This window comes from Octopus bimaculoides, chromosome 23 (genome assembly GCF_046866305.1).
Source record: "Octopus bimaculoides isolate indiv1 chromosome 23, ASM4686630v1, whole genome shotgun sequence".
NCBI lineage: Eukaryota > Metazoa > Mollusca > Cephalopoda > Octopoda > Octopodidae > Octopus > Octopus bimaculoides.
Window position 1 is genome coordinate 36,814,852 of NC_142950.1, and position 16,904 is coordinate 36,831,755.

The following is a 16,904-nucleotide window of genomic DNA, read 5'->3' on the forward strand; positions in this document are numbered from 1 at the left end:
ATGCCACAACTTTCCTTGGTCTCCTGTTTTCTGCCAGAGTATAGTGTCATGTGCAATGTCTAACTGATTGACCATCAGCTGCAACGTGCCCATCTGTTCGCCATACATGCTGTAATAAAAGGTAAGGCTTGCAACAGTGCTGACTGTGAAATTTGGTGAAGTGAATGCTGCAATGTCACCTTCTTCTCCTTTCGATCCCTCAGTATACATGTATGATCCTAAAATGGAAACAAAAATACTGATAATATCCTCAATTCTAGAATCATAGTAAACACAACAGCAGATGATAAACTCTCAGTCACTGTCTTGATTTGCAGTTTTAGGGATCACATTAATCTAATACAATTGTTTGGGTAGGACTCTTACAGCAACTCCTTTCTTAACATTCTTAAAGTCAATCACAATAATCACTAAGCAGGAAACAATCGATAAATTTACTCTGTTTATTGCACAAATTAATCTCCACACAAGTATAAAATGTCAAGACAAAATTCTTACTTAAGGAACACACACACACACGTGTATGTAAACATACACACACACACACACACACACACACACACACACACACACACACATACATGTATTACATTTATGAATATATATAAATACATATATGCATATATATATATATATATATATATATATATATATACACACACACACACACACACACATACACACACACACACACACACACACACAAAAGCAAACAAACAAACAAACAAACATGCATATATGCATTTGTAATTTGGAGCCTGAATGGTAGAAACATTCATTATGGTAGCCATAAATGTAAGGGCCAATTCTTATAATGGTAATAAAATGCAATGATGGAAGCAATGAAGATCCTTTTTGCTAAGGGTCCAATTTTGAATATGAATTCTGAACTCCTATCAATATGCAAGCAGAAGAATGATAAAACCTCCTTGTTACAGTTCAATGGATGCTACACTTCAGTCACTTTTATATCTAAAATCTTGTATTTTTATGTTCCTACAGAATATGTATGGACTGTAATTTTGATATATACGTGAGTGTGTGTGCATATACATATATGTATGTATATATTTATATGCCATTCAGGTGAGATACATACCAGTCTTGTTAAAGGGGTCATTTGATGGCCCTGTATTAGCAGAAGGTGTTGTACCCGATACTCGAATCCATGTGAATTTTGTGCCATTACTCTTATAACCGCATTTGAACTCCTTTTCAAAAGAGCAGTTTACATTTTTGTAAATATCTGGGAAAGTAGAAACAAAACAGATTTACAAGTATGTCTGTGTAAAGAATACACAATTGCAAGAGAGGGAAGAAAGAATAAAATAATTTCAAATTATATGAGGCATAATTTTCATGACAATCTACAACATGGCCATGAATTCAAACTTTCCTGTAGCTATTGTTCTTAAGAATGACTTAATCTGTCTGATTATATGCATTGCTAAGTGACTATCAGCATATAAAAGTGTTACAAGATTTCAAAGGAACAACAGAAAAGAAATGGTGGGGAAAATAAAGAAAGAGATACATTAAAACGATATAATTCTTAGTTGCGAGATGAGAGAAAAATCAAAAACTTACCACAATGCCGAATCTCATCACTCCCATCAGTACAGTCATTTTCTCCATTGCAAGTCTTTGAGTAACTTATGCAGATGTCAGAGTCACATTGGAATTCATCATTTCTGCATTCTAATGATAAAAAGAGAATTGATTAATCAAGGATTATGAAGAAAAGATAAGAGAAATTAATTCTAGTGTCTATGTGTCTGTATTATAATATAATATCAAGAAGACAGATTGACCAAACAGTTTCAACACAGTAGTTTCTATCCACGACCTTGTACTTACTACACATAGCTAAAACTTATGTCAAGATTTTGCCAACATGTGTCAGATAAAACTTACTGCATTTTTTCTCATCACTGGAATCAAGGCAATCAATAACACGGTCACACTGCTTAGATGAATGGTAGCACATATCTCCAGATTTACAAGGCAACCATTCTGGTTCACAACCTGAAAAAAAATAAATGAAACAATGAAGATTCTTCGTTGTATGAGAAATGATGTTAAATATATTTGTGATTGTTTTTGTCATTGGTATAACTAAATAATTCTTGGTAGCCTGGCATGGGTCAAACATCCATCACAAATAAAAATCCTAATTAAACCTTTCAATCTTTCACTGGTGTTTCTTCCAATGATCCTAAATAGATTAGCAGAAAAGATTACCTTGAAGGGATTTAAGTATACACTGGAGTATGTTGTTAATTAGTTTCTCATATACACTTTGAAAATTAGTACTTAAACAAAAAAAAAAGAGACAAGGAATACTTTTAAGAGATAGAAATACTTACTCAGATTTTGGCAGGCACCTCTTTCGATACTGATATCATCAATCATAACTCGGCGCTTTGTTGAGGAGTCTAGTACTTTGCCGATCACATCAAAATAAAGCTCTGTTTCTTGACCAACAGATGGTAACGTCAGTTGTACTTTTGACCACTTAACAATCGATGTTTTGTTGTAGGTCCAGAGAATTAATTTTTCTGAGTGATTCCTGAGACTGACCTATCAAAAGGTGTAAACATGAGGGTTAGATGTGTGCAGCTTTTAGGGATGGGGAGAAAAATGAAGATGGTGGAGATGATGATGATGAAGACGATGATTTATCAATTCCTAAGCACTGCACATACACCTGACTCAGCCCTAATTAACAACCATCACCAAAAATTAATAGAAGCTTTAAAGTAGAAAAGATGAATTCATATATGAACCATCGTAACAAATCAGTGCTGGCTCTAATTTCTAAAGAGAATCTTTAGAGATAATGTTTATAAGTGATTGAATCATGCAGGTAGGACACATTATTGACTTATAAGCCTTTAACAGACTTGGTCGTATAATGAAATAGGGTGTGCCTACAAGCAATTAACGTTCATTCATGAACAAACAGTCAGAAAGGCAACCATAATGAGGAGGTTGAAGTGAATCTTTAAACATCCTTTTGTCATTGTAAACAAAAAAACAGAAAATTTCATTTTCTAAGAAAAGTGTGTCACAAAGGCCTTGAGTGCTTCTATTGTAGAGTCACAGCTGTTTTAAAAACAAGCTCTGAACAGTGAAGTGGTTATATTAAAACAAAGAAAAATAAATGTTTAAAATTGTTTCATACATATATTAGAGTCAAAGGCATGGGAAGTCCTTTATTTACCTGCATATTTGCAGTTGATTCATACTTGAGATAAAAATTAAGACAGTGAGGTATGTTGTCTTGTCTCAGATTTAATACCATTCTTTGTACCCATGGTTCTAAGGTTTCATAATGTGTTCGGGCATAAGCCAACATACCTACAAAAGAAGACAAAAATGTCAGTTTGTTACCAATTGGTTCAACACAGCTTGAAATAAGGGCAGATAGAATACAAAGTGAATGACAATGTTATAACTACCAGAAAGAGTTAAATTAAAAATAAGAAATGCTCTTTACTTTTCTGTCTCCATTTAGCTTCATAGTTAACAGGTAAAAACTTACATTTTACAGTTGAAATTACTATTAAGCAGGAAAGGTAAATGGAGTTTGTAAAACTTTTGTTTGCCTTTTTACTGGAACCACATGGAAATATTCTCATTTTAAAAACAATCCAACACTTGTGTTGTCATTTAAGAAATAGGTACAAAATGTAGCCCTTTCACTTACCTGAGCTTGCTTTTGATGTATGATCAAGTGTCTCAGTAAAACTGGCAGGTACAAAGATCCAACTGTAGTCTACCTCTGGTGATTCTCCAATTCCACACAACACTCCATCGTTAAAGTTACAGTGATAGGAGGAATCTAGTGAAAGTAAGAAACAAATTAAATCAAAACAACATATAAAATATTCTTGAAAAACCATTTAACTTGGAATTACAGGCTGATAAAAGGATGTAGTGGAGAGTCAAATGGCTCCAGGGACAGAGAGAGAGATGCTGGACATTCTATTTATGAGACTTGAATTCAAATCCAGAGCAGGTGTCACACAATTCTCCTAAAACCTAAATTTTGGGGGAGGATTAATCATTCATTGATGGCAGCGTCTGATCATGAAAGATCCAATAATTGACTTTCTATTCTGTAAGATGAATAAATATTATCTTGTTTAATTCATAATTCAGGAAGAAGCAACTGGATCCTCTGATCATTCAGCTGTGTTGATGGGTATTTTTTGCACCTGGGTTTCTTACAAACTCGTATTAGCTTGAACAGAATGTTTCATCTATGAACTGGGTAATACAGAGAAGTTGGATATCTAGTCAAATAAAGATTGTGTTTGTAGGTATTAATGTCAGAGTATTGAATAAATTAAAGTATTTTTATATGTGTGTATATATATATTAATGAATTATAAGACAAGTGAGTTTGTTTACACAAAGATGTATTTACCTTGACATCAGACAGCTTTGAGAGAAATGTCTATATCCCTACAAACACAAATAAATTCAGATTTTTTTTTACCTGTACAATTGATTTCATCACTTGATGTTTTCCCACAATGATTCAGGATGTTACATTTGGTTTCATTTCGTAGACACAGAGCATTGTCACCTTTCTCTTGATAGCAAGAGATCTCATTCTGGAGACAACCTACAGAAAGAGAAAATCCCAGTGAAAAATGTGTGAGAGACAATAAAATCATGTAATATCAATTAGCAATTTTTTTTATCAGTTTTGGAACGGAATTCAAGTACAAAATCTGACTGAAAAGTATGAGGGAATGTTACTATGGCAAAAGAGCTAAAGTATGCAGAGTGAAACGATTTGGCACAGATTGACCTTCAACTCTGTCGTGTTTGCACACTGAGATATAATGTTCTCATTTGCTTCTATTGTTTATAGCAATGCTTGGAAGTAAAGTGTGTAGGGTGTGGTTGCCTCACCACACCACAGAGGTTCCATCAGTGATCTTGGCAGAGGAAATATGCACAAGTGTGTGTGTAAGTGCATGCATGGAAAGAGACACGGGTTGAAGGTTATTACAGCCAAGAATCTTTCTAAAAATCACATCCTTCTTGAAAGGAACAAGATTTTCAAAATGTAAAGGAAATCCAAGAGAATGTGACAAGGCAGCTGTTCACTCTCTCAAAAGAGGAATTCCAAGAATGTTTGCATCAATGGAAATGATGCTGAATCTAGTTGTGTGGCTTCAGAAGGGGTCTTACTTTGAAGGAGATGAAATGCTGAATTAATATGTCGTAATTTTTTTATACTTTTTGATCAGACCTTTTGTAGTCATAAATTAAGTAGGCTAACATCCACTTTACTATTCCTGTCACATTTACAAGAAAGAAAACAGAAATTATGGCTTGTAGGCACATTATTAATGGTAAATAAATATTAATAATTAATAAATAAATTAATAAATAATTATTAATGGTAAATAATTAAGGTAAAATGCTAGCTATTATGATGATAATTAAAAAGGAAATCAAATAACAATATAACACAAAACTGGAGAAACTTTAAAAAGCAATAAAAATCAACAAATTATCTGCAAAGTGTTCTTCTGTTCTGAAATATCAGAGGAAAAAAAAGAGAAAATATTAAGAAGCACTTACTTGTGTCCGAACATGCTTCAGGAGATACTAAAACATCATCAATGGCCATACCATTCATGTCAGAGCTTCTGAGAACGAATTTCAGACTGAAGTTTCCAACAACTTTAAAAGTGTGACTTGCCATTTGCCAAGAGTCCTGGGGAGAGTTTTCAGTCAGTGTCAACAACTCTGTGATGTTCAGTGTCATTTCATTGACCAACAAAACTTGGAGTTTAGAAGTACCTTTACCCCAGAGTTGATAAAAAAACCGTAAGCACATTGCCTTATTAGCCTCAAAGACAGGTGTTTCCACAACTGAATATTTTGAATAACCACAGATATAACGACCTAGAGAAAAATATAATAATAATAATAATAATAATAATAATAATAATAATAATAATAATAATAATAATCTTTTCTACTATAAGCACAAGGTTTGAAATTTTGGGGGAAGAGACTAGTCAATTACATCGACCCCGCAGTACTTGATTGATACTTATTTCATCAACCCCCAAAGTATGAAAGGCAAAGTAGACCCCCAGTGGCATCTGAACTCAGAATGTAAAGATGGACAAAGTGCCACCAAAGCATTTTATCCAGTACACTAACAATTCTGCCAGGTCCCGACCTTAATAATAATAATGATCCTTTCTACTGTAGGCACAATCTTGAGGGGAGGGGAGGGGTTGAGTCGATTACATCGACCTCAATGTGTAACTGGTACTTTGTTTATCAACTCTGAAAGGATGAAAGGCAAAGTCAACCTCAGCGGCATTTGAACTTAGAACCTGATTTTGCCAACTCGCCACCTTAATAATAATAATGACGATGATGATGATGATGATGATGATGATGATGATGATGATGATGATGACGTTCATTTTATATACATATTTTTTAAAATATAAACTAGATACCTAATTCCACAAATTTATATTGAGGCATAATGAGTTTTTTCACTGTCATTAAGCTATGAGAAGGATAAACCCCAAATAGTCATCAGATTGAATTGTTCAATATTCTTGGAATGATAGTAAATAAAGCAAAAAAAAAGACATAAAACTAGACAGTGATATATATAACATAAAGATATATAATGTCTATATATATATAAAGTATATATATAAAAGTAGGGTAAGTTATCTACATGATGTATATATGTTTTTTATAGACAGATTCATGTTTCTTGTTGCCACACATTTAAAAGAAACTATGTGATACTATCATCAGTACAACACAGAAGTAGGTTAGTAGTTGTGATGTGATGATTATACCAGTGTGTGAATATAGCAGCAATAAGTATGGAGATGTAGTGTAAACGTGAAGGTGTGTAATTTCCTAACGAGAAAGAAATTCATTAGTGTTAATGATAAGAGAGAACATCAAAAATTGACAGTGCAATAAAGAGAGAGTTGGATCTTTGTTAGATATAATGATAACTTCACACCTATTTCATACTTATTAGGCCTCTTCAGAGTTTCAAATGGCTTTGATAGTTTTGTTTGAAAAATCAAAACAACTGCAATGTTTTGCTGTGAGAAATAAATGGAGAAAGAGAGAAAAGGGTTATCTGTTTGTCATAGACAAAGAAATTAGAAGACTGACCTGGAGGTCCACCGTAGGTGTGATCAAATTGAGGAAATTCTCTGCTGTGTTTGAAGTTGACCGTGCTGTCCTCCATCCGGGAACCACTCCAGAGCCATTGGTCTGTCATGTTGTAGCCACATAAAAATTTGTCATCAAATGTACAATTGACAGATTTTTCTGTAAGAGAGAGAGAGAGAGAGAGAGAGAGACAGCGAATGAGAGATAACAAAAAGCAATTCATTAATTTATCAAAACAATAAGAAAAACACTTTATAATGATGGGAAGTTTCTAGGAAAAGCAGGCGATGGTTGTTATACCATCATCAATGACATTATATAGTATACTGTTATTCCATTGTACCATGCTTCTTAATGATATTCATGCTACATGGCTACTAACACCACCACTAGTAACAGTTTCAAACATTGGTAGAAGACCAGCAATTGTAGGTGGGAGAAGGGGCTAGTCAATTACCCCAGTATTCAACTGGTACTTATTTTAATGACTCAGAAAGGATGAAAAGCAAAGTCAATCACAGCAGCATTTGAACTCAGAACATAAAGATGGAAGAGATGGCATTTAGCATTTTGTCCAGTGTTCAAATAACTCAGCCAGCTTGCCAAGTGATTTTATTGACCCCCAAAAGGATGAAAGACAAAGTCAACCTCAGTGGAATTCAGAACATAAGGATGGACAAAATGCTGCCATACAATTTGCTTGGCAAGCTAATGGTTCTATGAGCTCATCACCCTACAATGACTTGAAACATCATACATTATTCATCTATACTAGAGTCAATTAAACATTGTTACTAGAGTCAAGTATATTCAGCACACAAGAGAGACATAAAGCAGATGTATAAGTTACAGAGAAGAGGAAAAACTGAAGAAACTGCACGAAGATTTATTGTGCATGGAGAAGCAATCAGAGAAACAAAAAGAACAATTCATATAAAATGCACATAAATAAAATAAAACAAAAGCAAGTAATAGCAAAAGAAAAAAGTTGGAAAACTGCCTGAAACCAATAAAAGAAAACACAACAGAATGCATGAAATACAAAAAGAAGCTGTCACAGATTAAATAAAATAACAAATATATCAAAAAATAGACCCTCAAAATATAATTAAATTACCACAGAAAAATTCTGGAAATTGCAGTAAAATGCACAGAAAAAAAATATGATGAATAATAAAATCCCAAAAGACATTTCCATGGAAACAAAACCCGCAAACAATGAGTTGGAACTAAAATATACTAAAAGACTCAATAATAAACAGTAAAAAGTACACAAAACACTGGATTAAAAGAAATCAATATTGAAGAAAAATCAATCATAAATAATAAAGAAAATAGAAGAAATAATGATCAGAGCAAAATTAATGAACAGAGATCAATAGATCACTTAAAAAAAGTCCCTGCTCAAACAAACAGGAATTTTCACAATAGGAAAAAGCATCTTGACAATCAGAAGAGCTAAGTACAGGTTAAGAATAGCAAAGAACCAAAATTCTTTCCATAAAAACAAATCCAAATAAGAACTGGTTCAATCATTCCTCACCATTCCTCACCATTCCCAAGCTGTGACTAAATGACTGAATCTATTTAATGGGAATGGGTAATTGAGATTGATCTTAATTAAGACCAGTTTTTCAGATGAACCTATGAGAAAAAAAAGAGCAGTTGCAAAAGAAAAAGTAAACAAAGACCTATTGTTATTTAATGAAATAGAAGACACGGAGGGTAGGAATCTGATATGGTAAATGGTTGGGGAGAAAAGCCAAATTATCATAAAATATAGCACTAAAAAAGAAAAAAATGTCCTAGAAGTGAAAAAAGACTAAAATGGGAGTCACACTCCAAGAGACACACCACCATAAAATTATGACACTTGTACAGTAGGGGGAGGGTTAGGGCCACAAATACCTTTTTAATATGAAGCAGTACTTACCACAAATATCTTCATCACTCTTATCTGGACAATCAGCTTTTCTGTCACAAACAAGGGCTTTGTCAAACAAACAAGAATGGTTCCTACATTTAAATGCACAAGCTGAAATATTAAAAATACACATTGTTATAAAATTAATGGTGATATATTTCCCTGTGGATGAGAGAAAAGAAGAGAGAAAATGTATCTATGTCTGTAGAAACTAGCCCACATGACATTGTCAATGAGAAAGGCAGTTTATTACCGTACATTATAATTAAGAAAAGCATTGTTTATACACCACAGACTATTTTAATGAGATATAACTATCAAATGATGCAATAATTCTTCTCCTCTGGATCTCTTCTCACATGAATAAGTGTGTGAGTATTTGCTAAATGTTTATTCTGAAAGAAAACTTAAGCCAATTTATTCACATTATTTAAATTCTGTAAGGGCAGTTTGCAATGCTACATACCAGTTTTCTCCTCAATCCATGGTAAGTATAGTTTGACATCAGTAAACACGCCAGGTTTTCCAGGTTTGTCACATGTATCAGCGACGAAACTAGTGATTCCCACTAGCTTTGCAATTCCAAATTCATCTTCGCACCATAGAGGCCCTCCGCTGTCACCCTGGAACAATATGTCACATTTAATTACCAACACTAACCATCATGGGCACCACTATAGTTACCAATCACCATCGGAAAATCATAATGACCACCCCAGTTATAACCATCAACCTGAGAATATTCCCCACAGTAAACTGAAAGAGCTACATCTGGTATACACTACCAGCATTCCAGCAACCATTATAGCAATACATGACCTGCAAAAATACTTAAGCATAACTTTATAACTTCTTTTATTAATTAGGGACTTCTTCAGTAGTTTCTGAAATCCAAAATGGAACCTGAAACAATTCATCAAGCAACAGATCAGGGAACGTTCTGTGACCGTTCAAATCTTCTAGTATTCTGCAGATATCTTCTCCACTAAATTTTACATCTTCAGCTAATGGTCACACCAACTGGAATAATATTCTTGTTTCCCAGAGTAAATAGTTCAGTAATCTCAAAATTTGATGGCCTTTTTAATATGTTGTGCTTCTTTGTGTATGATATATTATTTGTTTCTATTAGATGGGGAAATGTGTTTATTAATAGGGTATTTTATGCCATAAAATCAAAGTAGATAAAATAAAAGATCAGTAGGAGAGATTGCCAGATTTTATCAACTGCAGGTATGGTTGTGTGTTTGTGGGAGAATATATATTTCTAATAGTTTCCGTGTATTGACTTGTGTATTTCCAAGAATGCCATCCATTCAGTAACTCACAAACTTCTTGTTTTTAATACTAAAGATTCTGGTTTTATGAGATTTTTTAATCATATCACACTAGAATTCATTTATTCACAGTCTGGTATATATATTTACTATTTAAATTGATTCTGGTCACTGAAACTTGCTGACTCTATCTTACTTTAGCAGAAAACTTCTTGTTATCAGCCAGAATAGGTTGAGCTTAAACATTCCCAAAACAGTATCTGATCCATCCCAGTGCCTCATTCCCTGTTAAAACCCCAAATGTATCCTGACACAACCTTTAGAAAATGAAAATCAGAGTTAATATATGCCACATCTCTTAATTATTTTCTGTAAATGGCATTAAAATCTGTGAGTGCCTAATAAGTTGGTACAGAGCTCTAAGCATTCATTCTTGAACCAAGATGGACCCCAAATTACAGCCCAAATCAAAAATATTTGATGTGGTTAGACAATGTGTCTTATTTATAGAGAAGGTATAAATTAGAAGTGTTAATCTATACTGGAATATGTAAGCCAACTCACCAGACAGACAGCAACTTGTGCAGAGTAATGTCCAGCACAAATGCTAGTTTTAATTCGACCATTCCAAACATGAGTACTGTTACATTTCTTAGTCTGCCAAAGTGACATTTTGGCCATTTGCAATGTTTTAGAAGGAACTACAAGAAAGATAAAATTCCAGTAAGGTTTCCAAATTCAATTAATATCTACAAATCATATTTTCTTTAAATATTCAACATTCTAAAAATAAAAAGCAAATGCAATAAAGCTTCAAAAATGGTTGTTTAAAAGTTGGTTGTCACATGTTTTCTTCTTCAACACCAAACAGAAAACAAATACAATACTGACCATTGAGAAATTTATCCTTTTCCATTTATTGTTATTAATTATTCAAACACTTAGCTACGGGAGCCACATATTAAAGGTATAGATTAAACATTTTCAACCATAGATTAAACATTTTTAATGTCATCACTGAGAAAATTCATGTGAAAATTGAGGAAGAAATTATATTATATAGCTGGATTCTTTTTCTAAAAGGACCCAAGCACTTTGTTTACTGTTGAGCAGAAAAGGTTGGAGAATTCCTTTCAATGGGTCAGATTTGTACACTTTAGCAACTTTAAGAAGTGAGTGGTGATTTAGTGTATGGCAACAGTAGTGAAGGTGCAGTGTAAAACAGAAGAGCAATAACAAGTGTAGTTTGAGGAGAGCAAAGAAAACTGTGATAGGATAAAGGAGTGGATTATATGGTGAGGTGGTAGTAAAGGATTTGAGAAGACACATAACAGGGTGTGGTTTGGTAAGCAATGACAAGGGTCAGCTTGGGGATTGGTTTCAGGAGATAATGACAACATAAGGTTGAAGTGTGAGAATGAACAGCATGGATGACTTACCAGGATTCTTTGATGAAGTGTGTCCAAAGCCAGAGGCATGACAACTTGAGGCAAAGGTGAAAATGTCGTCTTTGCCAATTAGGCAGATTGGCTGTATATAATCAGTGAATTGAATTGGTGTTTCCAGCTGTAGCAGTGCAATGTCATTCTTTGGTACCCATATGAAGTCATGGGATACAATACGCTGCACTTTCTTCACTACACGGTGAGGTTCCATTTTGGAGATATTATACACACCAAGGTAAACTTCTATCAACTCTGGTTTGAATCCACTGGAAATATATATCATCACCATCATAATAAACATCAACATTTTAGCTTCTATTTCCCCCCACACAAACAGACAATATTTCTGCATCCATCTTAATTTTTTGTTCTTTTGTCTGTCACACATAACATCTTGAACTCACTAGTTTTACTCATGTTTTTCTTTATCATGTGTACCTAGAACTTTCAACATACACAGCCTTTCCCCTCATAATTCCTTGTTGATTTACATTACATACTACAAACAATGCTGTTATTTCTCTTGCATACATTAACTTTTAATGCCCAATCATTTTTTCAGCCTACTTCTTCTCCATCTGTCATGCAAATTATTGCTCAACATTTAATACCTCAGGTTAAAGTAATTTCTCTCTAATTGAGAGCAAAAGATTTAGAAATCTTTTGCTCTCAATGCCCTTCCTTTTAGGGAGTATCAAATTTCTTATGATACTTAGCAAGATGATAGTTAGCAAGGTGGGACACACATAAGAAAGAAGAAAACAAAAGACCACTGATGAGGTCGCAGAAGTGTGACGAAAGAACTCTGGCCGAAATAGGATTGATGTAATGTAATATAAAGCTGAAGCAAATTAACACCAAATATACAGTGCGTGTGTTTTTATTGGCTAAACTGGCAATATGACCATCCCCAAGTACAACAACATCTGTTTCAACACACGATTTCACATCAAAAATGTTGCAAAACAAATATATAAACGGAATTTAACAATATAGTTTTGTTACTATCAGTGTTGCTTGAGAACTGAGTTTCAAACCATACCAGGATTTTATTGCATCTACCAAAAGTCCATGGGTTTAAAATTCAAGTTGATGCAATAGATTCTACCTCAATCCATCCATAAAACATTAATTAAATAATTTGGTGTTCTTTGTGAGAAGAAATTCTTCAGTATATTTACTTGCCTGACACAATGTGCAGCTGTGAGGATGAAGTACTCTGTGATGATGGAACCACTGCAAAGAGTTTCTCCCATTAATAGGAAAGCGTGCCATGGAATTTTACCCGGTTCTGCATCAAAACCTCCAACAATCAATGGAACGTATGATGATACATGTTTCGAGAATGTGTTGAACAATGGAGCAATCCCACAGGCTGAAAATAAACAGATATTATTGACAAATGAGAAACAGGGACAAGAATTATAAAATTGGTTTGCAGTAGTTTGGCCAGCAGCAGAGAATGAATGAAAAGTCACTAGGAATCATTTTTATCATTGCAAATCAAAAAACTATAAAATATTTGTAGAGATATTTGGTGAAGAAATAAAAATAGATTTGGGAAGTAGTCCAATAGTTTAATCAGTTGGCCACCTCCACTTTTGGACTGGTATTTTATAAAATAGATGCAATCATGTCTTTTCAGGCTGGTACTGCAATCCTATGAAATATTCTGAGTTTCATTCCATTACAATAGGAATCTCAGAATGCTAGTTTTAGGCAACAAACACTTCAATTCACAAAAGCATTGGAACAAATTTTTAAGCTGAAGGAACCATGATGGCGAAAGGAACCAATAAAATATATACAAGTCATATCCTAAAAAAGGTTCACGTTGCCAAGAAAAAGAAAAATTTTGAAGTCATTAAATACTCACATCTTGGCTGGCAGGAGATTCGGATTACCTGGGAATTTGAACAGTTATTCCTGGAATACAGAAATAAAGTATATAAAAGAAACAATAATGATGTGAATCGTTAAACAAGGTAACAATAATCACAAGAACTTCAAAATTGCTACAACTCAATCGCAACAAAGCTTCAGCCTTCCTCCTCCTCTAATATATGTATATTCTTTTGTTCTTTTACTTGTTTTAGTCATTTTGACTGTGGCCATGTAGGAGCACCACCTTTTTAGTCAAAGAAATCAACCCCTGTACTTATTCTTTGTAAGCCTGGTACTTATTCTATCGGTCTTTTATGCTGAACTGTTAAATTATGGGGACATAAACACACCAACATCGGTTATCAAGTGATGGTGGGAAGACAAACACAGACACACACACACACACACAGACACACACACACACACACACACACACACACACACACACATATATATATATATATATATGTGTGTATATATATATATATATATATATATATATATATATACAATGGGCTTCTTTCAGTTTCCGGTCAACCCCAGGCTATAGTAGAAGACACTTGCCCAAGGTGCCACACAATGGGACTGAAACCAGAGCTATATGGCTGGGAAGCAAGCTTCTTGCCACACAGCCACACCTGCGCCTATATATATATATATATATATATATATATATATATATATGTATATATATATATATATATATGGAAATGTTGAACTAACCGGTTGTGTCCAGTTTCAGTTGCTGAGGCTGAAAGTTCAGATGATTCATGCCTTACCCTGGGTGGTTCATGGGTGTCAGTTTGTTAGTCACCATAGCTTTATAAAAGATTACAGTCTATCATAGACCAAGTTATGATTGTTGTATCTTTTTATTTCATGTGACCTATAGCAAGATTTTGTCCATAGGCTATCTCAGCATCAGCTGTGAACGCGCAAGCAAGAGCTTATCAACTGGCTCAGCAGGTTCAATCTGCTTCAGCAGGTTCAATCTGCTTCAGCAGGTTCAATACTTTACACTGCTTGACCCTATTCATGCCCTGTCAAAATTTTAAACTGAAGTTGGCTTACTTTAAAACAGCTGGACCAAAAACTGAGGTCACTGAATCTGTGGTAGACTTGTTCTGGAGATGTGCAAATGTTGCATGATATTTAGTAACCACTGAAGTTATATTCCTGAAGGATCTGCAAAATAGGGCAAAGAGAGCATATCGGATAAATTAGCAGAAACACAAAAATATCAACGGCAAAATTAGTGTGTAGATTGTCAACAGAAACAACAGAGAGGGGAAAAGCAAGCAATGAGAAGGAAAACATTTGTTGGATTCAAAACTGAACTCAATCTGACTTTTGGTTTTTTTTTATTATCATTATTATTATTTATGGAGAACCAACAAATTAAACAAGTATAGCAATAATTGTTATAAGAATAATTATAGTAGGAATCATGTTGACAGTGATGATGATGATGGAGAGGTCAGAGGTGGATATTGACAATTTAACTCTTTAAGGGAAAGAAAGATAACAACGTTTGTGAGGGAAATTTTGGTTCCTCCACTGAGCAAGCTGGGTGACTGTATACTTGTGCTCCTGTTGGTTTGTGGAAAAGAAGGCTGATGAAGATGATGATGATGAGGAGGAGAGAAAAAAGATGAGGATGTCACTACCTTTCTGAAAAGGTGAGCAATTTGGTTGACTTGCAGATAACACTTTGATATGAGTATTTTTTAATATATATTTATTTGATATCTATTATAAGCTACAATACGTACTGCTACACTCACAGATCAATGCAGAAAGCAAAAACACATTTACAAATTTAAAAAGAAAAGAGTCCAGCGAAATGAGTTGAACCAGGAAAATAGAAGCAAGGTTTGCAGAATTCAAATGCCACAATTGCAAACATAGATATACTGCACTCCCTACATTCAAATAATAAACAATAGTGATAGATGTGACCCCAGTAAAAGGAAGGGTGTTGAACAACATATAAAATACAACTGCAATAACACATCAAAGAAAGCCAGCCTCGTAAAAATAGGAAACACTGACAGCAAAGCATAAAACCTGGCATCAAGTAACAGAAACTGGAAATAAAGAAACCTTAGAAAGCATTTGTATGAAATAGAAACAAGAAAACAAAGTAAAAACAAGAGGAATTAGAGTAATTAACTGCATCGTTAATAACAATAATAGAATGGATCATTAACAACAAGCTAACCTCTATGAGGAACTTAGAATCAGCTAGAAATAAAACCAAATCACCACATGTCCCACTCTATTGACTTTATAAAGAAAGACCACAGTAGACAATGTTTTCTCTGATAACCAAAAGCACAGGATGGTCATGAATGGAACAACTTTGAACATAATTTTGCTTGATACAGGTTGACCTGAGGCTAAACAACAACAACAAACTACATCCTATGTCACAACAACTACAACAATCTTAAATAATATGCACACACTGCAACACCAGGCAAACGTCCTCTCCAGATATTTCTTAAAACATGGCCACCACTGAAAACCACACCAAAAAGGCAGGAACACAAATTAAAAATACGCACCTTCCAACTATTCCATGACCTTTGACCCTTTCCTTCCATTGGACACCAAAAAAGAAAAATGGGAGAATCTAAAAACTGGTAAGCCGCAAGGCCAGACAAAATCACATACACATAAAATCCCTAGGGCCAGAAGGAAAAACCATATTCACCAACATCTACCATGATTCATACCATCACTGTTAAACTTCTTCAATGTACAAGTTGCATTATATCACATTTCTAAATCCCAGCAAAACCCCAAATGAAGTTATGTCATACAGACCCACCACACTCAAGCCCCTCAAAAATTCTAGACATTACTTGACATTATTAACCAAGACATCTCCCTTTCCAAATCCCAAAAGGGGTTCAAGACCAGTACATTCAACCCCCAACACTAATATAAAACTTAATACACGATGTACCATTTTAACTACCATTGACACGAACAAAGTTCTCATCCATTCTTCACTTATATAAAACAATTCCAAACATCACCTGTATAAATAATTCAAAGTGCTGGCTTTCTCTAGGGGGAAATGACAGGTTATATCATCTGCATAGGTGTGGGCATTGTTGGATGTGGTAGCAAGTAGGTCATTGATGTATTGAAGGAATAAAACCAAAGCCTGGAGTA

The 16,904-nt window shown here is 34.2% G+C and overlaps 1 protein-coding gene across 4 annotated transcripts in view; it reads right to left on the bottom strand.

Moving 5' to 3' along the window:
- Positions 1–16,904, bottom strand: part of LOC106874472 (uncharacterized) — a 152,072-nt gene that overhangs the window by 31,659 nt on the left and 103,509 nt on the right. For all 4 annotated transcript variants that reach the window (XM_089340256.1, XM_089340257.1, XM_089340255.1 and 1 more), the window contains exons 25-41: positions 14,793–14,906; positions 13,714–13,763; positions 13,023–13,212; positions 11,832–12,103; positions 10,957–11,093; positions 9,582–9,738; positions 9,125–9,226; positions 7,192–7,350; positions 5,605–5,931; positions 4,505–4,633; positions 3,710–3,844; positions 3,224–3,360; positions 2,367–2,580; positions 1,915–2,025; positions 1,588–1,698; positions 1,100–1,246; positions 1–218 (exon numbers count right to left, since the gene is read on the bottom strand). The exon at positions 1–218 is cut by the window's left edge and continues 128 nt beyond it. In XM_089340256.1, coding sequence (XP_089196382.1) covers positions 1–218; positions 1,100–1,246; positions 1,588–1,698; positions 1,915–2,025; positions 2,367–2,580; positions 3,224–3,360; positions 3,710–3,844; positions 4,505–4,633; positions 5,605–5,931; positions 7,192–7,350; positions 9,125–9,226; positions 9,582–9,738; positions 10,957–11,093; positions 11,832–12,103; positions 13,023–13,212; positions 13,714–13,763; positions 14,793–14,906 — 2,710 coding nt within the window. The remainder of the gene's footprint in view (positions 219–1,099; positions 1,247–1,587; positions 1,699–1,914; positions 2,026–2,366; positions 2,581–3,223; positions 3,361–3,709; positions 3,845–4,504; positions 4,634–5,604; positions 5,932–7,191; positions 7,351–9,124; positions 9,227–9,581; positions 9,739–10,956; positions 11,094–11,831; positions 12,104–13,022; positions 13,213–13,713; positions 13,764–14,792; positions 14,907–16,904) is intronic.